Source organism: Babylonia areolata, chromosome 18 (genome assembly GCF_041734735.1).
Source record: "Babylonia areolata isolate BAREFJ2019XMU chromosome 18, ASM4173473v1, whole genome shotgun sequence".
Classification (NCBI taxonomy): domain Eukaryota; kingdom Metazoa; phylum Mollusca; class Gastropoda; order Neogastropoda; family Buccinidae; genus Babylonia; species Babylonia areolata.
The window spans coordinates 39362128-39385126 of NC_134893.1; the positions used below are offsets into that span (position 1 = coordinate 39362128).

The 22999-nt window shown below is 40.7% G+C and overlaps 1 protein-coding gene across 2 annotated transcripts in view; it reads left to right on the forward strand.

Moving 5' to 3' along the window:
- The first annotated feature begins 200 nt into the window (after nt 1–200).
- Nucleotides 201–22999, forward strand: part of LOC143292758 (uncharacterized) — a 38587-nt gene continuing 15788 nt past the window's right edge. Inside the window, exons 1-17 of one of the 2 annotated variants that reach the window (XM_076603303.1) lie at nt 201–359; nt 6855–6906; nt 7931–8059; nt 8598–8822; nt 9410–9536; nt 11860–11948; nt 12487–12585; nt 13052–13143; nt 13711–13864; nt 15065–15187; nt 15729–15855; nt 16534–16683; nt 17502–17616; nt 18703–18797; nt 19379–19516; nt 21937–22246; nt 22834–22926. In XM_076603303.1, coding sequence (XP_076459418.1) covers nt 6855–6906; nt 7931–8059; nt 8598–8822; nt 9410–9536; nt 11860–11948; nt 12487–12585; nt 13052–13143; nt 13711–13864; nt 15065–15187; nt 15729–15855; nt 16534–16683; nt 17502–17616; nt 18703–18797; nt 19379–19516; nt 21937–22246; nt 22834–22926 — 2118 coding nt within the window. In that variant the 5' untranslated portion in view covers nt 201–359. The remainder of the gene's footprint in view (nt 360–6854; nt 6907–7930; nt 8060–8597; nt 8823–9409; nt 9537–11859; nt 11949–12486; nt 12586–13051; nt 13144–13710; nt 13865–15064; nt 15188–15728; nt 15856–16533; nt 16684–17501; nt 17617–18702; nt 18798–19378; nt 19517–21936; nt 22247–22833; nt 22927–22999) is intronic. The other variant, XM_076603304.1, reaches the window with a different exon arrangement.

The window sequence follows — 22999 nt, forward strand, 5'->3', positions numbered from 1 at the left end:
TTAGGCCACGCGTACTGGTATACTGTATCTAACTGAACGACAAACAGGCTTCCAACGTCTGATTCCAGTTCAAGTTCAAGAAGAACAAGAACGCACGGGGGGATAAGCTTGATCCCGAGTTGCAGCTCCTATTCGAACGAATACAAGACGGGCTTTTCTATTGGTTGAAATAATTATTTTTGTCCAATGAAATGGGCGATTACAATGGTTGGTATCAACAGGGAGATGATACACAATCTGCAGCGGCAAAGGACGAAGTCGTTGGGAAATCTGAATGATCATTAACTTTTATATGTGGATTTTGAAGAGATCTTTTGTCGTGTTCCCCAAACAACTGACCAAGTGAATGTCAACGTAAGGTAAAGCTTAATTACTACATCTCTTATTTTTGTTTCCGGAAATGTTAGTTTGAACATGTGTGGGCACATCTCACGACGTTTTGAAGAACACAACTTGTCACACTTGCAATGCTGCATTTAATAGAGCTATAGATATAATATTATTTTGAACCAGTGCCAAGATGAGGAATCAGTGTCCTGAACTGCATTCAGCATAAACTGCTTTCAGTTTGATGTTGATGCGCAGTATTGGCAAGTGTTGTGCAACGGTAGAAAGAAAATACCCAGGTTCTGAGAATCTGTGATATGACTGGGTCAAAAGGGGGAAGAGAGGGATATTTAAGAGGGTTCCAGTTTATTTACATCTCATGTTGAGTGGCGACAAACGGGGTCTCCTTTCTAAAACAAAATCACCTGGGTTGTGACACTCCAGCAATCTTTTCATTTTCTTCTCCAGTGCTACATTGCTTAGCTTCTCATTCTTGATGAGATGGCCTTGACAGTGTGGCACTATGGAAAGAAGAAAAAAAGACTAAACCCAGGTGGAACAGACTGTTCTTCTCTCATTTTTCTGTCATATAAGTGTAGCAGGTTTTATTGTATCACCCCCTTGCCACTCATTTGGAATCCGTCATATACAGTCTCACCCACTGACCCAGGCTTGACAGCTAGGACCTCAGTACAAGTGCCAGCAATACACAGAGAATGAAATACGGCCAAAAGCTTTATTAACATTACAAGAACTCAAAGAAAAGTAATTGTTGCTCGTTAGCATTTTTTATCAACAAGCACACAGGTAAATTAAAGCTATATATTATAAACAAACCAAAATACTTATGTAGCCAGTAAACATTTAAACAACAACAACAACAACAAACAGTGAGAGCATTGTTATCTTGAGGCATTACACCTAGGGGGACACTGAACTGCTGCAGATTTATTGGGGGATTGTCAGTTGTGCATGCATTGATTGTGCACAATCATGAAACCAGCTAATTCCTTTCATTAGTTGACTTGGGGGTAACATCCCTGAAGTGGAGACTGCCACCAGATCCCTCCAACAAGAGTCCTTATGAATCTGCTGACATGGAAGACTTTGACAAAAAGTCATCAAAAGCATGGAAATATAGGGCATGATATCAAAATTAATACTTGTTGCTGTGATAGCAGGGCTTGAAAGGTTAAAGAAGTTGGGACAATCTTTTCTATTTGATAATAATGGAAAATGATTGCATGAATTGATTTCGATATGCTCTGGAAATTGGGTTGTGATGGAGGCACAAACTGCTGAAGGATGGTTTTCTATTCAAAGTTTATGTGTGTGTTTGTGGAATATAAAACTAAAGAGCTGTAATGATATTTGATTCCATAACAACACACAACAGATGTAATGATATTTGATTCCATTGCGACACACAACACTTTGCAAACTTCTGTAAATAATGTTGCTTGTACATGCGCATTATGCTTCTTCCTTTGGACCTGGCTGCAATGGCTGAATCTAAGTAACGCTGACTCTCAATCAGTCAGTCAGTAAACCTTATCATTCAACACTGTAGTTGACTCCTGTCATACATATTACATGGTGGCAGTGGATAGATCTTCGACAACCCCCCAAAATACCAAATGGTCAGATAAGTAGACTTTCCTGCAAGATTTACATGTTGCTACAATGATCACTAGATCTAACCAAATGGATCAAAGTTCGTTCAGACTTCAATGTTAGAACTCGAGGAGTACCATTAACGCCATATCCGCACATTATCGTCTGATGACACCATAAAAAAAATATCTTTAATTACACATACTTAACCGTGACCCAACTAGGGCAGACTCTGGCAGGGGTCTGACATTCCTGTCCTGTGCAAACTACTATCCACCTATGCGGAGAAAACGAAAGTACTACGGCCGATAACCTCCCGGAAGTAGGTAACCTCCCCTTTGTCCCGCTGGCTAGCGCCCTCTTTTTCTGGCAGCCATTATGACTCCTGTTCCTGTGCTCTTCATACGGCTAAGTTTTTTTTTCGTATTTTCTGTTTTTCGATTCTCTGGCGTTCTTGTTTTTTGTCAAATTATGTCTTCAACCAGGTCACATAATTATATGGTTCGATTGGGAGATCGGGTTAAAATTAAGGCGCGATCGCAAACGATTCGTGGACACTCTGGGCCCTCTATTTCTGGCCCTCTCAACAACGCCAACCCGCCGCCTCCTCCACTTCCTTCGCTCCTTCCGGTCGACTCCAGACCTCCACCACCTTCTGCACCCTCTCTGGCGACTTCTAGGGGTACGTTACCCCATACTCAGTTCAGTGGTGCCATTGATGCTATTCATTTCAATTCACGAACGAACTCGACGCGATCCGTGTTTCTCGGCCCTGCCAATTGGCAGGACACCCGAGTCGATCTCCTCTATCACTTTCCCCATGACAACAATGGAATGTGCCATAATCCCTTTGGGAAAACAACACCATACACTGGCTTTGGATCCGCACGCTAGACTGGGCCCTATGTGCAATGCGTCCGTGGCGGTGGCCATGACATCGGCTCACGTGCCCCCCATGTGGCATGCCTCTTCTATCTCGGATCCTATGGCAACTGAGGCGCTTAGGGATGCCCTCCCCAGGTGTAAGGAGGAAGGTGGACCACTAGGGGACATGCTCGCCCATGCGCGTGCACCCTCCCCTTGTCCCAAGCGTCCGATCCAAGGGAGACAACTCCTGCTTCTGCACCCTTGCCGGTGACCACAGCAGTTACTTCCCTTTACCGGCACGGCCCCTCGCCAACAGTGCAGGTGCGTGCACGGTCCCTTCAAGCTTTGCGGTGATGACCCCATCTGCCACACCGCCGGTTGCTGCTGTTTCCCATCCACTAATGGCGTTTCAGCAAGCTGCTCAACCAAACAACCAGCAACCCATTGTAAACTTGCTGTAGCAATTATGCACTGGTGCCACACCTACCGCCTGCTCCGCCTCTTGCCCACAGAGCAGATGCGTGCACGGCCCATTGAACTTCGGCAGTGCTGGTTTTTTCTGCCCCACTGCATAACTCTACTGTTACCCAGACTAATATCGGCAATTCCACGTTGGAGTGCCTCTTGATAACTCGATCCTGCCACCCAGCAGTGCTCGGGCCGATCTTGTCTATCCCTTTTTCCGTCAACACACAATCCGTCACCGCACAACCAAGAAGAATGGCCTAGTCTTCATCATTGAGAAATGTTATATCAAGCGACCACAGGTGAAATTCTTTGGCATGATCTGTGACAAGGATGGTGTTCACCCAGGTCCAGACAAATGTGTAGAAATACAGAACATGCCATCACCAAAGAACATCTCAGAGTGACAGAGATTCCTAGGAATGATCCAGTGCATGGCACTCTTCATTCCGAAACTCATTGACCAGACAGTGCCACTGAGAAACTTGACAAAGAAAGATGTCCAATGGCAATGGAACCCTTCTCACCAGCAAGTGTTTGAGAAAGTGAAAAATTTGATATGTGAAGACACTTCACTCAGGCACTTCAATGTCGAAAAACCAGCAATCATCCAAGTTGACGCATCAAAAGTAGGACTGGGAGCGACACTTGTCCAGGATGACAAACTGGTTGCTTTTGCCAGCAAAGCTCTCACTAAAACTGAGCAATGATATGCAAACATTGAAAGAGAGCTAGTAGCAGTCGTCTTCGGGTGTGAACGTTTTCACACATATGTGTTTGGGAAACATTTCACTGTGGAATCTGACCACAAATCACTAGAACAGATTCAAAAGAAAAGCCTTGCCAACACACCGCCTCGCCTGCAGAGAATGATGCTGCATCTTCAGCAGTATGACATGAACATTCAGTACAGACCAGGCAACGAGATGATACTTGCAGATGCATTGTCAAGAATAAACCCCAGACAAGATGCTGAGATTGATCTAGAACAATCAGTTTATGCAATCAAGTTCTCCACAAGCAGATTTCAGCAACTAAAGAAAGAAACAGAAGATGACGCTAAGATGACAGAAATAAGAAAATTCATCATTGATGGATGGCCAAATCAAGCAAGAAAATTGCCAAAATCCATTAGACAGTACTGGTCATTCAGAGATGAGCTACCATAGAAGATGGAATCAGCTTGAGGGGAAAAAGAGTCATAATTCCAAGGACAATGAGACCTTACATTCTCCAAAATCTAGGCACAGGACACCAAGACATTGAAAAGACCAAACTGTTGGCAAAATCATAAATCTTCTGGAATGGAATCAATCAAGACATTGAAAAGACTGTCCAGAGATGTACAACATGCCAAGTGCACCAGAACAGCAAACCGTCAGAGACCCTGATCCAGCATCAAATCCCATCAAGACCATGGCAAGTCCTGGCATCAGACATCTTCACATTTGATGGCAGCGACTTCATTCTGATTGCAGACTACCACTCCAAAATGCCTTTCGTCAGAAAAATAGCCAATGCTGGGCAAGCAACATAATCAGGAGTCATCAAATATATGAAACAACTATTTTGAGAACAGGGGATCCCAGAGAAATTAATCACTGACAATGGTTCCCAGTACACAGCAGTAGAATTCACAAAAGAATGGGGTTTTGAGCACACCACCAGTTCTCCCAGGTACCCTCAGTCTAATGGTTTTGCAGAACAGAATGCAGACAGTGAAGAACATTTTGATCAAAGCAAAATAGAGTCACTCTGATCCGTGGCACTACTGTGCTTCAGATGCACTCCCACTGATCACAATTTGCCATCTCCTGCTGAAATGCTCTGTTCCTGAAAGCCCAAAACAAATTTTCCATTCAAAATTCCAAACACTCTCCATGACCAGAAAAACATCATGAAGAACATGAAGCACCGTCAAGCATCCCAAAAGATATACCATGACAGACATGCCCATGATCTTCCAACTCTCCAGAAGGGACAACATATCCTGATGCAAAAAGAAGAGAAAGGAAGATGGATTTCAGCCACTGTCCGGAACCAAGCCAGCAAAGCGCATTCATATGTGGTTCAAACACCCAACAGTACCACATACCACGGTAACAGGAGACACTTGATGCAAGCCAACTCTCCACAAGACAACCCTCCACACAGAACACTGGTCAGATGGGCTGATGACAACAGCAATGCAGACCTTGACAACGGAATGACGACTGCAACACCATCAGCCACAATGACAGTACCGGGTGGAGACCATGTGACAGCAGCATACCAGGAGCCAATGAACAATCATCCACCATACCCACAGACACTTGACAATTATATTACTCGAGCTGGACACACTGTGAAGCGGCCTGATAGACTGGATCAATAGACTGTCAAAGACGATCACATTTAAAAGAAAAAAATAATCTTTAAGTAACACAAACTGAGCAGTTGACATTTGCACACAAACAGATGCCCACTAATGATAAAAGTTCATTCCATATATATAATATATACAGTCTTAAGATGTAATGTGTTTTGAATCATACTAGAATTATAGAAAACTTACCTTTAATATGAAGAGAGGGATGTAATGATATTTGATTCCATAGCAGCACACAACATGTGATGATATTTGATTCCATAGCGACACACAACACTTCGCTAACTTCCGTAAATAACGTCACTTGTACATGCGCATTATGCTTCTGCCTTTGGACCTGGCTGCAGTGGCTTAATCTAAGTAACGCCGACTCTCAATCAGTCAATGTCAGTAAACCTTATCATTCAACATTATAGTTGACTCCTGTCATATTTGTATTTGTATTTCTTTTTATCACAACAGATTTCTCTGTGTGAAATTCGGACTGCTCTCCCCAGGGAGAGCGGTTGCTACATTACAGCGCCACCCATTTTTTTTGCATTTTTTCCTGCGTGCAGTTTTAGTTGTTTTTCCTATGAAAGTGATTTTTCAACAGAATTTTGCCAGGAACAACTCTTTTGTTGCTGTGGGTTCTTTTACGTGCGCTAAGTGCATGCTGCACATGGAACCTTGGTTTATTGTCTCATCTGAAACACTAGTGCCCAGACCACCACTCAAGGTCTGTTGGAGGGGTAGAAAGTATTGGCGGCTGAGCCATGATTCGAACCAGCGCGCTCAAATTCTCTCGCTTCCTTGGCGGATGCGTTACCTCAAGGCCAGCACTCCTCTATATCAACATATTACAAGTGTCCACTTCAGTCTTGATTTATCTTTGTAATTTCTTTTTTACCTGTTTAGTGTTTTTCTCTTATTTGTGTGTGACCATTAGTTATATTTTTGGTTGCAACCTTTGCTTCAATGCTTTACCCCCAGATTTCTTTAGATATTGCTCTTAGAAGCGTACATTTATGGACTACTTTGTAAAGTTTTCGCTCTGTAGACCTTTTTAAAATAAGTAAATTACTTTTCATGTTACTGTATTTTCCTTTAGTTTAGCCCATGTTATGGAAGAAAAAAACGACGGTATAAGTCTACTGGTAAAACTCCTTATCCTTGTCTCATAATCATAATGCATTCAACCAATATTTTACACATTGTCATGTGGTTATAACAGATGGATGACTTCAGTGGTCTGGAATACGAGCAGGAATATGTAGCTGAAGAAGGTAGGTGGAGAGGTTTGATAGTAAATCAATGACAGTGACTCATTGATTCATTTTATGATAATGTTTTCCAGAAAACTAGAACTGTTGAAGATTAATCCAAATTTACAATCTGATATTGGTTTCCATTTCAGTGTAAGAAAATGATAAAAGGTGTGATTTCTTGAAGTGAAAAATACATGCACGTGTGTGTGTGTGTGTGTGTGTGTGTGTGTGCACGCGTGCATCCATTTTGCCATATATATATATAAAATGACAGGAAAATTACATAAGATTTTTGCTATTATTGACTTGACGGGCGCAATAGCCAATTGGTTAAAGCATTGGACTTTCAATCTGAGGGTCTTGGGTTCGAATCTCAGCAACGGCGCCTGGTGGATAAAGGTTGGAGATTTTTCCGATCTCCCAGGTCAACATATGTGCAAAGCTGCTTGTGCCTGAACCCCCTTCGTGTGTACAGCAAGAAGAAGATCAAATACGCACGTTAAAGATCCTGTCATCCATGTCAGTGTTTGGTTGGTTTATTTAAACAAGAACATACCCAGCATGCACACCCCTGAAAACGGAGCATGGCTGCCTACATGGTGGGGTAAAAACAGTCATACACGTAAAAGCCCACTTGTGTACATACAAGTGAATGTGGGAGTTGCAGCCCACAAACGAAGAAGTTATCATTGACTTCAGACAGTATTGTCAACATTGATTAACTCACTGAACCAAGAATTTCAGTCCACTTGTTTGCTCTCTTAGTATTATTTTAGTAACAACCCTGAATTTAATGATTGTGTTTTCATGTGATATTACTTGCAATATTCACTCAAGTAGTCAAGATTACTGGTACTTCATGTATATTTTTGAGATTTTGAATTTCAAACTATCATGTGAAGCAATGACTTGTTGGGGTTTTTTGTTGTTTTTTTTGTGCCTGTGGATATTGCTTTTAGTACATTGCTGTCTGTAATCTGTAAGTATTAACACTAAACTGTTTCACAATTGATGTCTTCCTTTCATGACATGCCTCAAACAGATGTTGTTATCAAGACCAACAACTTGCTGAGCCAGTTCAATCTGCCAACGCAAGTCACTAGCGCCAGCGATATCACTGCTTCACTATTTGTGGTTCTGTATGAGAGTCTCTTCAGTGACAGGCTTCCAGGTAAAAGAGCAAATAACCTGAAAAACTGCTTTGTTCATACTTGTCCAGCTTTCTTATCTATATCTAAGAATTATTAATTCAGTAATGATTTGAGATGTTAATGTGTCTCCTCATAATTTGTTTCCAAGTTATATCCATTAATTTTAGACTATATCTGCTTTATTCAAAGCAGGCAGCTGTTTCCTTTTTTTTAAGTGAAAGGTGCTTGTGATACGATAGATTGGACATTATTGTTGCCTTTAATTAGCATGTCTGTTTTGTTTCTATGATTGTTTTGTTTTGCTCGATGTCTCTCCTTTTCATTTATTAGTTTATAAAGAAAATTGTTCATTCTTCTGCTACTGTTGTTGTTTGGGGAATGATGTAAAAGGGGAATGAAAACTATCAAGTAGAACTTGACTCTGACATCTTTCTGAAATTGATGAGGTTTGTCTGAAAAAGTGATACAAATCCATACATCTTATGACAGCAACATCTTTCTGAACTGGTTGAGCTTTGTTTGAAACCGTCCATTCATCTTTTCAATGTTTATTTTCAGGCATTGTTCGCCAGCCAGTGACAAGGGAAGATGAGATTTCCAATTGCCAAATGGTGATTGATGTTCTGTCAGCTGACGTCATCAAAGACAACTTGTCTCACATTCGTGGCATTGACATTGTGGACGGCAAAGTTCAGGCCATCAACAATCTTCTTGATATCTTCACTTTTCTTTATGAGTATGTCATCAAACAGATTGAGAGTGATGTTCCAACTGATACAGATGGTAAGTGCTCTTGTGTGTTTATAATGTGTGAACTTTTCTTTTTGATAAAACCAGTTGCCATGTGAGCTGACTTGCAGAATGTACTTGCATGAATGATTTATATAATCAGAGAAATAGATTCTGCTTTGTGGGATACATGCTTTTGCATGTTTAAAGTTAAGAAAGCATTTAGAGAAAATCTTAGAACTACAAAAGAGTAAAATTAGAAATTTGTTTTCGGGTTTTCATTCAATTAATTTTGGGGGATCAAGGTTGTTTGGTTCAGTATCATGACTTCTTGTATGAGCATGCTTCTTTTTGTGGTTTTACCGGACTTTGATGTTTACAATAATTATCCATGTTGAGTATCAATGAGCACAGCACCAAATACATAGGCACTGTTCCCTTTTGTTATTGCTATTTCTGTGAGACAGGAAACAAAAGCATTTAAAGCTCTTGAATTGAATGTTATGAATTTCATGTTTTTTCAAAGTCATGAATTTGTCAGTGAAACAACAGTTTATTCCAGGAATTTATGAACTGATCATGTGATGTGAATCATGCTGATGCTTGTTTGCAGTGCAATTTTAAATAAAAATTTTTAACAGATGATGTGAGATCCTTCGAGAGACTGGAGGCTGCTGTTGATGATGCAGAGTCCGTGCCAACACCAATGTCACAGACTAGCCCACATGAGAGAGACACCCAGGAGCAGTGGAATGATAAACAGAATGAGTAAGACACACACCTTCATTGTTAACAACTGTCCTCACACAAAAACATGTCAAAAATAACAAAAATAAATTTCAGACACTGAGAACTCAGTCCAGTTCGTTTCAAGAAACCATTTACTTGTAGAAGCCTTGATGGTTTTTATTGCACTTGCATTGTTTTGTTGGGCATCCCACTGATTCATTGAAGAATTTACAATTTTTCTGATATAGGGATGGGCTAATAAGGCGGTGCAATATAAAAATATAGTACAGAAGCCAAAATCTTACACAGTGATTTAAGACACTCATTTTTGCTTATTGTTTAAAGGTGATTGAGTTGAATTTAAACAGTAATGAATATCTTAGTGCAGTCTCTCACTGAAGAACAAACTGAACACCAGAGAAACAGCTCATGATCTGCTCAGTGTTCATGAGCAGTGAAGGTGAAGCAGTAGAACTGGGGAAAGAGAATGTTACAAATTGGTAGCTAAAAGAAAATGATTCTGGGAGATATGTTGTCACATCTATGCCAATAGTGTAAAATTTATATAAATGGTGGAGGTGTTTCTTTACACTTCACATGAGTGACTGACACAAAAGTAAAATCTTTGTGGTAAGTAAACACTTTAAAGAGACGGGGGGGGGGGGGGGGGGGGGGGGGGGGGGGGGGGAATGGCCAGATAGCACCCTTGAGATAGATGTTTGCAGGCACTTAAAATATTCTGATATTGCAAGGAAGAAGAGAGTGTGAGAACCTGTTAGTTAATTCTGTTGTTTTATTTACTTTCCTTTCCAAGATGACATGGAGCAGAATATATGGACTCTGATGAGATAAGTTTAACCCCTGGGTTTGCTTATATGACTAGATAACTCATCAGTGCAAACATGTATGCATTGCTGCCACAAAAACGAGATAACTTGAGATAACTCATAAGCACAAACATGTATGCTTTGCTGCCACAAAGGCGAGATAACTTGTCATTGAAATATTCCGACTTTTCCCTGGTTTGTATTGAGTTCATTGACAAAAACATTGATAGCTTTAGCTTGGGGAATCTTTCTCGATTCTGTTGATAGCTGGAAACCCCATCTACCTCATGAGGCAGTCCTTTATTTGAACGATTTGGTTGGGTAACTGGCAGTGTTTTGCCTGGCTTGTCACTTGCTCAACAAAATGTTGGACACCCTGCTCAAGCCATGCAAACAAGGTGCACTAAAACAGCCAAAACTGCTTTCTTTACCTGATGCTCAGAAATAATTGAAGTGCCAACTCGAAGAAGAAGACAGTGAAGAACTTTATTCGGACAATTCAATAGAAAATAAAGGGAGCAATCAAGAGACTGGTCAAGATATGAGGAACAGTGAGTGAAGCTGGCTGTACAGAGCAGATGACAGTGACACAGCATAAGCAACATTCTTGGCACTGATCAACACAGGGATAACAGAATGAGGCGAATTGGAGTTAGTGTACTGGGTCAGAGAGGGGGAAGAGGAGGGAGGTGGAGGCGGAAGTAGTATGGCCTTACTGCCATTGAGGGAATCAATTGAGGGCCAGTCAACAACATTCAGCATGTTATTGCTAACTTTACTAGTGACAGTGGACTGAAAAAAGACCCACAGAACACAGACTGCATAGACTTTCTCTCTCTCTCTCTCTCTCTCTCTCTCTCTCTCTCTCAGATGATAATTTAAATCATGAATTTTCTGAGCAAACCAATTTGTACACACAGCAGACACTCCAGCAGGTACAGGCAAATCCAGGCAGGCAGAAAAAGTACTCCAGACTATCAGCATAAACAATACAAATGTGTTTGAAATAAAACAGTTCTTGGGTCTGACTCCACTGATTTGATTGAAAGGACTAGACAATCACATCTGTGTTGTTATCACTTACTTAGAGTAGTCACAATAAATTGTGTGTATTTCTCTTCTTCTTTTTTTTTATATTCTGGTTGTTCTAGTATAATTTGTTTGTACAGGTATTATCCATTTGTCCAGAAAATATATATTACTGTGCAAATTGCCTGACTAATGTTTGAAATGAACAAGTTGAAAATGTGACAAAAAACAAAACAAAATGATTTCCAAACAAGTGCATGTCATTGAAAATATACAAAATTTGAAAACATATTTTTTGTATTCTTTATTCATTTATCTTTCAGAAAATAGTTTAGGAGTCTTTCTCCAATAAGAACTCACACATAATTTTTATTTTATTTTTTAAATATACACCCGGTTTTTTGGTTGTTTTTTTTTAAACCCTGGCAAATAGATTTCACTAATATCTTATTTCCCTGGCAGTGAAAGGATTAATAACTCATTATTGATTGATATATTTTTTCCAGTGCCAGAGATGGACATAAATCCAGTAGCAAGGATCAGTTGGTGACACAAAGACCAGACGGAAATGGCGCCCTGAAATCTGGAGGAGGAGGTTTGTATGTGAATACTCTGTACTGAGCTAAGACATAGGAAAGTGATTTTCTTAAGAAATTATAGTCCACTTTTTTTTTCCAGTTATGATGACAATCTGATCATCACTGGCAATTATCCTATGGTTCAAAGAACTTTGAAATACCCAAAGGAAATTATGGGACAGAGTTGTTAACAGAAGAAATGCATGTTAAGTAGATTGTAAAATTTAGGAATCAGATGATGAATCTTATTGGAGGACTGTGTTTCATTTAAATTCTGCACTTTCGCAATTTATTGACACCTTTTCTTTTCCACATCATTGCAGTTCATTTTAAATCTTGGATGATTTTATAATTTATTCATGTATACATTTATTTTATTTTCACAGGTGCTGAATGATACTTATCTTTTCTGTATAGACCATTAGCATTCATTTCTAGAAAAGCTTGAAAAGCATGCACTAATACAGAGGCACAAGTACATGCGCGCACGCACGCACGCACGCACGCACACACACACACACACACAAATTGCAAAACAAACATGGTGTGTGTCAGGAGATGGAGCAGAACCAGTGGCAGCAGCACAGCAGAAGACCACTGTTGACACTGCCCCCTCTCCCATTCCACCCAACGTCACCACTTCTCTTATGGGCCGTAAGTTGGATTTGTTTTCTTTGCTTCCATCTGTATCTTTGTGATAGTGTCTGTGTGACAGGCTATGCATAAAGTTTGCAACACTGAAAATTATGAGGATTTGACAAGTTAACTTATCTTGAAACAGTTCCCTCAGAAAATGATCTGAATGCAAGGGAATAAAAGACAGGTGGCTGTGTTTGAATTTTTTGGTAACTTAGAAAAAAAAGCTATAGATGAGTCTGGAAAAAATTACAGATGAGTCAGGGGAATTAATAGTTTTTTTTATTTAAGGAAACATTTCTGATTTATTGCATGAATTTGTTTATGAGGGAATTCTCTTGGAACACTGTGTTTATAATTAGATTTTTTTTTATTGGAACAGTGAGTTCATTAACTACTGTTGTTTATGTATATGTCTCTGTCCCACGTAAGGTATGTTGTTTATTTAGTTCATGGGCTTGTTATCATGTGATTTTTCTTTCAGAGCAAACACTGGATTCCACAGCAGATCTAATCCGTGAAGGGGAACAGTTGGACAGACAGTTTCAGCAGGAGAGGTCCCATGCCACCATGAAGGTAATGCATTGTGATTTCCAGTCCTGACAGAGGGATTTTGTTCTGTATCATGTAAATGAATGCCACCTGACTTGAAAATTAATCCTGTGGTTTGGCATCCAGGCTAGCTATGGAGGTCTCAAATCATGACAATGTGTAAATGTGGTTATGTGATTGGTTTGGTGTGTTGTTGAAATGATATTGAACAGCAAGCAGTTCATGGTGCTGTCTTTCAGGTCAGTCTCTGATATCATGTTTGATTTGCTTTTTCTTCATATTTGTTACTTGAAAGAAGGAAAAAGGATGGTATGGGATCAGGAAAGAGAGGAACTTGCAGAATGGATGTTTTTTTCCTTTAAATACAAAATTGTGAGATCCTTGAATACACTGTCATGATGCTGTGATCTGTGCAAGTGACTCTACTAGACAGGTGGATTATGAAAGTATTGAAGACCAGCTCTTTTATGTCCCCACCCACCCCCCACCTTTTTTTTGTTGTTGTTGTCAGAGTCTGTGGGTGCTTGTGAAAATTTTGACATAAATTTGTTCAAGTGTTGATGATTTATTTTCATGGGCTATGTTAACCAGACTGCCTGGGACAAGCCAGACACAGATGGGCAGCAGCCTGGCCCATTTGACTTCATCGGTGTGAGACCCGTGCCCACATCCACTGCTGCCCCAGCCATCGACACCAAATTCAGCGCTCCGTTCACTTCACTTCGTCCTCATGCCCAGCAAGATGGTAGTCAGCATTACTATTTCACTCATCATCTCTTCCATCATTATCGTCGTCTGAGTAGTGTTTCTTCGTCGTCCGTGATGGGGTGGATGTGTAGGTGATGTTTTACTGTTGAGTGTTCCCACCCAGTGTTTCTGCACATTCAGCATTGGAGGAGTTGGTACTGACCTCTTCACTGATATATTTGAAATTTTTGTCTAAAGTTGTATGTTAAGACTAATCAGTTTTTAAAAGTAGATACTTATTCAGTGTGTATGTAATCTATTTTTTTTAGCTGTCTCCTTACCTGTTTGGCTTTTCTTTATGTTATTTCCTTTGTTCCCTGTGTGTGTGTGTGTGTGTGTGTGTGTGTGTGTGTGTGTGTGTGTGTGTTATTTGCTGTTGTGTGTGTGAGTGATTTTTACACATGCATGATATTCAGCAAATTCAGCTTATGTCACTCATTGCATGCTGCATAGTTACTGCACCAGACTTTGTTCCTTTAGCAGTTTCATGACACTGTAATCCCTAAATATGCCACTTGTGTTTTGACACACACAACCACCAAATTTGTGTGACAGGATTGCTGCCCTGCTCAAAGATTGTGATCAAATGACCAATAAATTTGATGAAAAACAATATGGTCAAATGGAGAATGAATTGTGGCAAAACTTTCAAAAAGCTACTAAAATTGAAATTGTGCAACATATGAAATGTTAGAAGATAATGTAAAGTAATAATTGACCTTCAAAGATAATGTTTGATGATAATTGACCTTTTCCACTGATTGTCATGATACATAACATTGTCATATTTTATGAAATATCTTTGGTGGTGATAGGGTTATTTTGTGATATTTGTGAGTTCATTGTGTTATCCAACGTGCATTAGTTTTAATCATCCCAGCAGGAAGTGAAAATTTGATTCATTTAAAATGTGTCATAGCAATACCATGCAGACATTGCTAACTGATGATCATTGAGAGTCAAATAATGCTTTATTTATCATTAAATTGTATGTAATTTACTGCATATTCTATGTGATTCACAGTGCATATATTGTAGCTGATTTGACTCAATGTGTGCAGAATGAGTGTGTGTGTGTGTGTTTTCATGCGAAAACATGTGGGCATGCGTTTCATGTAGGTTTATTCGGTACAACCTTGTCTTGGTGATGCACAGGTTTGACCTGAAGCCAGTAAGTTGTGTCTGTTACAATGCACAGCTTTCCTGGAGTCAGCCCTTCCAGTCACAAGCAGTGCTGTGACCCAGGAGCCCTACTTAAAGGATGCTGCAGCCAGTGTGTCTCAACCTTCCAGACAGAATGGCCCTGACCGTGGCCCCCAGAGTGAGTGTTAGGTGCACATAGGGCCAGCCTCTGGCCAGATGTTTCGGCATTGACTGTTGTTCAAGGTCACAAGCTGCTGTTTCAGACTTTGTACAATTTTTTTGGAAAGTAGGTTGCGGTAATGAATAACTTTAAAATCTGTACAGTCATTTTGAATATGTATGTTCTGAGTTATTTTTTTTAAAATCCTGCATGTGAGATCTGTGGAAGTCATTTTGACCAACAGTTAAGTTGGGGGGAGGGGGCGGGGGTTGTTAATTGATTTTGATATTTTCTGAGACACTTTTCTATTTAATCTTCATCGCATGTTATCAGATGATTCTGAGCAAAATGACTTGACCATCTTATTGATTTATTTATTTGTTTGTTTTGCATTTTATTGTTATGATTTATTTGTTTTGCATTTTGATGATCAAGACCATGTCAGTGAAGTTCACAATAATGTACCTGAAAAGGTAATCAGACTTTAACAAAGAGAGATGAAAAAGAGAAAGAACAAATCCTTAGACTGGTGGTGGTGTTTTTTTGTCTGTATCACCAGACCTGTCATCCACTGAACCCATACCCAGTGAGTACAGGAGAACACAATCTCCAGAGAGGATGCGTGCCACTGTGGGGGAAATCCCCATTTGCAGCAAGCAGACCCCAGAGAAACCGTATCAGAATAGGTAAGAATGCCCATGTTTCAGGCAAGCCGGATTATGCAATTGGGTACTGTCAGTATGTTGACCATGGTAACATCCTGTCTTGCTGTTCATCATGACTGCTGATGCAAAATGCTAACCACGACAATATCATTTGGGGTAATGACTTTGTTTTGGCCTGGGTTTAGCATGTGAATAAATAAAGTACAGTCTTTGTGATATTCTTTCAGTGGACTTATTTTGAAAGAAAGAAAGAATGAAAACTCCTTTTTAATTACACATTCTTAACCGTTTCCTTTTGCTGACATAGATTACAGTATTAAACATTTTTTTTAATGAAATAGATGTAGGTTGTTTTGTTCTTTCTGGTATTCAACAGCCTATTTGATCTGCTGCGTATGTATTTACATAATAGAGATTTAGGCACTACCAGGATTGCGCCTTTGTTGACTTGGGAGATAAGAAAAATCTCCACCTTTAATCCACGGGGCCACTGCTAAGAATGTGGACCTGGGTCATGGACTCTTACTTTTGTCTTTATCAGTTTTCATTTTGAATAGTGAATTCTAAGCCTCTAGGAATAGGAAATGAAAGTCTGAAGCTGGTGAAGCCAATGCAGATGGACTGACTGAAATTGCTGAGACCTGTACATTGGACAGGTGTGTCCACTGTTACCATCATTATCAGAGTCTTGTCCTGCAGAGAGCCAGTGGTGAAGGGACTGTCATCATCCTACGAAGACCTGCATCAAATGGTTCAGCAGACTGCTGCCTTGACAAGGGCCGCCATCGACAAAAGCCCACTACGCAGACAAGAGGATCAAGCTGCTCAGTTGAACATCACTGATCTCAGGTGAGCATGGACTTTGATGATGATGATGTCACCTGCCCAAAGACAATATTCAACTATTCAGTCTGTTTGAGCTTATAAACAGAAGACTCTGTTGAACTGTTTGATGATGTTGACAGTAAAACAAAAATACACTTACAGACAGAAAAAAAAGGAACAAAAGAGTAGCACTGCACGGTGGTGATATGCTCTTCCTGGACAGAGCAGTCCAAACATCACACAAAGAAATATGTCTTGAAACAAAAAAAAGGGATACGGTGTAACTCAATACAAGACATGTGACGTGTGTGTTTCCATAACCCATAAAATGCTGACATGGATTACAGGATCTGCAACAAGGGATTTAGACATTTTTTCTAGGAGATTTGGAACAATCAGTACCTGTAATTCAGCAGGAAGTGCTGATTTGATTTTTTTTGTTCTTCTTTGTTCATGGGCTGCAATTCCTGTGTTCACTTGTATTCATGAGTGGGCTTTTTGTTTATGACCATTTTTACCCTCACCGTGTAGGCAGTCATACTCCCATTTTAGATGTGGGGAGGGGGACGGGATTCAGTGACAGACCTTCAGGTTGGAAGTCACTCACTCAGACCACTCAGCTGTCATGCCCATCTCATCATGCATTCTGTTCTGGAGAGGAGCTAGTCGGGTTTCAGAAATCTGCAGGTGATGATTAGGTTTCTGATGGGATTTGAACCCACAACTTTCTTGTTAACGTTTGATACTGTAACCGTGCTCCAGGGTGGCTGTTAATCAAGTGGTAATGCAGTGTAAGATGACAGAGAAGAGTTGTTGTATTAATTGCTGTGGTTTGTTGACAGGGAGAGCAGACGTCCAGTGCCACCATCAGAGGGATTGGCCCTGGCCAGAGAGCTGAACCATGCAGGGGTATCCTTTCCTAGACCTCACCCTTTCTCTTCTGGGGAGCCCAGTGAGGTTGGTAATAAGATAGATATGTACACACCTTAGAACAGACATACACAGGGAATGTACAGACATAAATTGTCACATATTTGCTATATTCTTCTGTATTAGGAACCACATGTCTGTTCACATTAAACTTGACATGATTAAAGTAAGTTATTAATTTTTTTCCAGACATCTTCATCAGAATGACTCTCCAACAGCCAAGGCCATGTATATGCTTTTTTCTTGCCACATGCACACATAATTATGCATGTGCAAATTAGTCACATGCACACACATACAAACACATTTTATATGTTTGAAATTGTTCAGAGTTTAATTAGGAGCCCTGGTTTCAGGCTTCACGGCGTTCTAATGAATCCATATGTGCTACACCACACCTGCTTTGCACATGCCTGACAGAGGCATAACCCAATGTGCTTGTCAGGCCTTGAGTGCATGCGTATATATTTGTGTGCATATCAGAGTGGATTTCTTTTTACTTAATTTTACCAGAGGAAAACACTTTAGTTGCCACGGGTTCTTTTTCAAAGCACCAAGTGCATGCTGCAAACAGGATCTTGGTTTATCTTCTCATTCAAATGACTAAATGCTCAGTTTTATTTTCCTGTCAAACTTGGGAAAAAGGGCAAGAGCCGAAATAGAACTCAGACCTTCATGGACACAGTATGGGCAGATAAGCGTCTTGCTCTTTGCTCCTTAAGAGCCCCATTGGCTCTCTATTGTAATTTTACTGGTTGACCAGTTCATTTGTTGTTTTATTCTGTTCATACTTTTTATGAAAATTGAGGAGAGAGGGATAAGGAAAGTAGTGTTGGGTTGAGAAGTGGATGGGTTTTAGTCTAAGATTACAATTGTGGTTAGACATTAAACAAAAGAATGAACACACACAAAGGGTTTTTTTTTTGCTGCTATATTTTGCAAATGTTGACAATGAAAGAAGAAAAGATTCACACAAACATGCGTGCATGCAGACACACTGACATACATGTAGGTATTTGCTGCACTCTTCTCCAGTCTTAATTGCTGGAGAAACATACGTTGCAGAAGACTGGTAGAACCAAAAAGTTTGGTCTTTATTTCTGTTGAACACAGCTGGACGTCTTCGGCAGAGTGCAGAAGACTGCAACAACCTATCTAGAGAGACCCTCCCAGGAGCGAAAACCAGACACTCAGACTGCATCATCAAGGTAACACTTCATTGAGCATGTTTAGTTGGAAAAGGAGTACACATTCTTAAAAAAGAAACTTGTTGGCATTGTGCCCAGATGATGTAGAGAGTTTTGCCTAAAGAGTCTTTCTTTTTTAACACAATACAGTGCAGATTTAGTGGGGGGTTTTGTTGTTGTTTTTTAACCCCAGCATTATTTGAAATACCAATTATCAACTTCTGCTGATATTGTGGATTTCATTTTAGGATTGGTTTGTCTCAGATTGGCATACATCAAGGTAATTTTTCATATAGATTCCAATCATAGGTTTGCTCTATGTTGTAAAATGAGTTCATTTGAGTATATTTCATTAAAGCACAGGTTTGTTTTAGACTGGCTGCATGCATCAAGCTTAATTTGTTCATATGGGTTTCAGTCCTAAATTTGATCTGCATTGTAAGGTTATTTCATTAAGGCATTCATTTGTCTCATATTGGCTGCATGCATACGGCTAAATTTATTCATATTGATTCCAATCATAAGTTTGAATATTTTTTATTTAAGCTTTAAGTCTCATTGTCAAACTGTTGGAAGTGAGTCTTTTCCTCTTCTGCATGCAGAAAGGGCACAGCAGGCTATCAGATTCCACCCAACACTGATTATGTCAGACCAGCTCCTAGAGAGGTGCCCAGACCTCCTGCCAGGCGACAGCCAGACAGCCAGCCTGTTCCGCAGTCTGATGTCAGACCAAAACCAAGGTAGTGCTGCTTCAAGATACCATCCACAAAAAGACTTCATCCATATTTGTAGTGTTCTTCTGCTCACAACCCTCAAGCTTGATTTGTGAGAAACAAACCTTTTTTTTGTTGTTGTTGTTGTTGTTGGGTTTTTTTTTTAACTCACAACCAGCATGCTCAAAGCAATTGGATATTTTCTATTAAAAAAAAAAGGGGGACAAAATGTTACAGAGGAAAAAAAAGATGCAATACAAAACAAGTATGGGAGATGGTTGGTTAGGTTGCAAGTGAGAATATGAAAAAAAGAAAAGAAAAAAAAAGAACATAATGCGTCACTCCAGACGGTTTGTGGATTAAATGGCAACCAAACAAAAGCTTAAAAAAACAAAAAACAACAAAAACAAGCTGTGTACACAGATAATGTCTTATAAAATCCACACCAGTTGGAACTGATGTACGTGAACACAAAAGAGTAAAAAGAAAATGTTTACAATAATTATTTTTTCAACTGGCTGAGAGAAAAAAAAAGAGGATAAGGACAGAGACTAGAAGCACAGATAATGCTGATGATTATTGCTTTGTTTCATGCCCACAACTAAAATTAGGTTTAATTACACATACTTAACTGTGATCCCCTAGTGCAGACTCCAGCAGGGGTCTGACATTCCTGTCCTGTGCAAACTACTATCCACCAATGTGGATAAAACGAAAGTAGCTATGGCCGATAACCTCCCGGAAGTAGATAACCTCCCATTTGCCCCTCTGACTAGCACCCTCTTTTTCTGGCAGCCATTATGACTCCTGTTCCTGTGCTCTTCATACGGCTAAGTTTTTTTGTATTTTCTGTCTGTCGATTGTCTGGCGTTCTTGGTTTTTTGTCAAATTATGTCTTCAACCAGGTCACATAATTATTTGGTTCGATTGGGAGATCGGTGTAAAATTAAGGTGCAGTTGCAATCGATTCGCGGACACTCTGGGCCCTCTACTTCTGGCCCTCTGTCCCATCATGCAGCCCCAGCCTTCAGTCAAGGGCCTGTCAGAGGATGACTTTGTTGTCACTTTGGAAGCAAGCACCATATCTTCAGACACACGGTTGCACCACAAGACCCTGTCAACTCCTTCCGGCATCCTTACATTTCAGCAGAACCTGCATGATGGACACTTTCTTCCCTCAAGCACACTGCAGCTGTTTCCTGATTTACCCATGCTGATTGGTGTCCTCCTAGGACCAGTATATGATAATCAGTCATGTACGACAAAGACCATCAGAACAGCAGAGGAAGCAACTGCTGTCCCGACTATCCAGGCTGGAATTTGATTATACAATTTATAGTAGAGAGTGTTTTGCCCAAGTTGCATCCCCACTCCCTCAATCAAGAGGGCTTTAGGACTGTCACCATTGGGACAGATCCCAAAGGCTAGTTAGCCCCCAAGGAGTCCCAGTGCAATTTGACTTCCATTGTGAGAGACATAGTCCTTCATGAAGGACAAAGCTGCAAACAGTTTCCCTTTGCAATTAAGAAACCACTGATAATACAACTCTCACTTTACTGTTGGCCATACTGTAAACATATGTCAGATCAGTGATTTGATGTAAATGGCCAGTACAACAAATCTAGAGCCACTTTTCTCCCTGCCCCCGCCCAGCTCATCCCAGACTTAGTGCGCACCACACACAGCCAGAGGCCCGTCATGGATCCGGTCCCCTTTCTCACTAAAGAACCTTCTGCAAAAATTTTCCCCATGGAAACCCTCTTCCATTAGGAGTTCCACCACAGAATGAGACTCAGTGACCTGGAGGCACATGAAGTGCACTCCCACAGGCCGATCCAACCCAGCCTTTGACTGCTGACAGCTTTCTGCAGGTTGCTCCAACATGCCACACTCAGGTAGAGGAGCCACCAAGCCTTCCGTATGCCCCTTCGTGATGGTACCTACCTGGGCAATTACACAGCCTTGTCCCAGAGACACCAGGGACCTCAAGTCTCTTGTTGCCAAATGTCCGCCATTCTATGCATAGGCAACATGCCAGTGCTGTTTTTTGGCAGCGACAAAAAAGTGGCTGGGGGAGCGCCCATCGGCTGTCAGCTCTCATGGAGGAGCTCTACAGATCTGGCTGTCACGCCTAAGACAAGCCCAACATGGCATGGTGGGCTGCCTCTGTCTCGTGCCACAGTTTCCTTCAAACACATATATCACTTCCACTATTGGCCCACAACCGATGTGGAATCATCAGATCAAACCACATATGCACCCCCTTGCATTGACGCTCAACTGCGCTCAAGTGAGACAACCCTAAAGATTTTAGGTAGAAAATTTCCTTTAAGTGAAAATGCAATGTCTAATTTGATTTACTATTTTCACACAGAATGTTATTTATTAACTTCAATTTATCTGGTTTTTCTCCTTAAAAAACACCAACATATTTCTGTGTGCCTCAGTGGTCCCAGGCCCACAGAGAGAGCGGAGAAGGTAAGCTCTCACAGAAAGGCTGCGGAGGTGAGGGAGCGGATGGAGAGGGCAGAGCGGGTGGAGAGGGCAGAGCGGAGGGCAGAGCGGAGGGCAGAGCGGGTGGAGAGGGCAGAGGAGGATGACACAGACACTGCCAGCAGCCGACCTGTGGACGGCAAAGAGATCAAGGATCGACGGGCGAAACTGTCCACAAGACTGCACGAGATGGGCAAACCCACACTGGCCAGTGCTCAGCGACATCTGGAGACGGAGGATAAGATGTTCCAGAAGAAGCAAGATGTAAGGAGTGTGAGGTGGATGATGAGTCATGGGGTTGGGGGTTGGGTGGATGTATTTTAGAAAATATGTGAAGGTATTGGGAAGAGTACTTTATTATGAAACAGTTCATGTTCAAGGATGTCAAGATAAGTTTGTGTGTGTCTGTGTGAGTTTTAGAATAAGTGGTGCATGAATTAAACAGCACTGTGAGTAGGTGATAGGAAATGCTACCCTATGTTTTAGGAACCACCTTGTCTGTTCACATCAAACTTGACATGATTAACTGCCTTTTTCCAGACATCTTCATCAGAATGACTGTCCGACAGCTGAAGCCAGAAATAAGTAATGATGTAACTGGGTGACAACTGACACCTTTGTGTTCATGTATGCTTTTGCACGCAGAAACACAGCACTCACACACTTCCATATATACACATTTGATGGAATATATGTCTTTGAGAGAGAATGAGAGTTCCATCAACTGTTTAAGGATTGGGAGATTGTGTCTAAGTTTTGTCTGTGTTGAAATGTGATGAATATGTATATAGTGGGTCTTCATCAACTCAGAGCTATCTGATTATTTGTTTGTGACGTGCATACTGTTTCAGTTTGTGAAGAAGCAGTATGAGGAAGAGTTTGATGATGCTGTGGATGAAGTGAAAGGTCTGCTCAGTAACGATCGCAAGCTCATGAAAGACATGGTATGTAGATGACCTTCAGTGGCTTATCATCTGAAAATGAATTGTTTTATAATGCATTTTCTTCTTAATCATC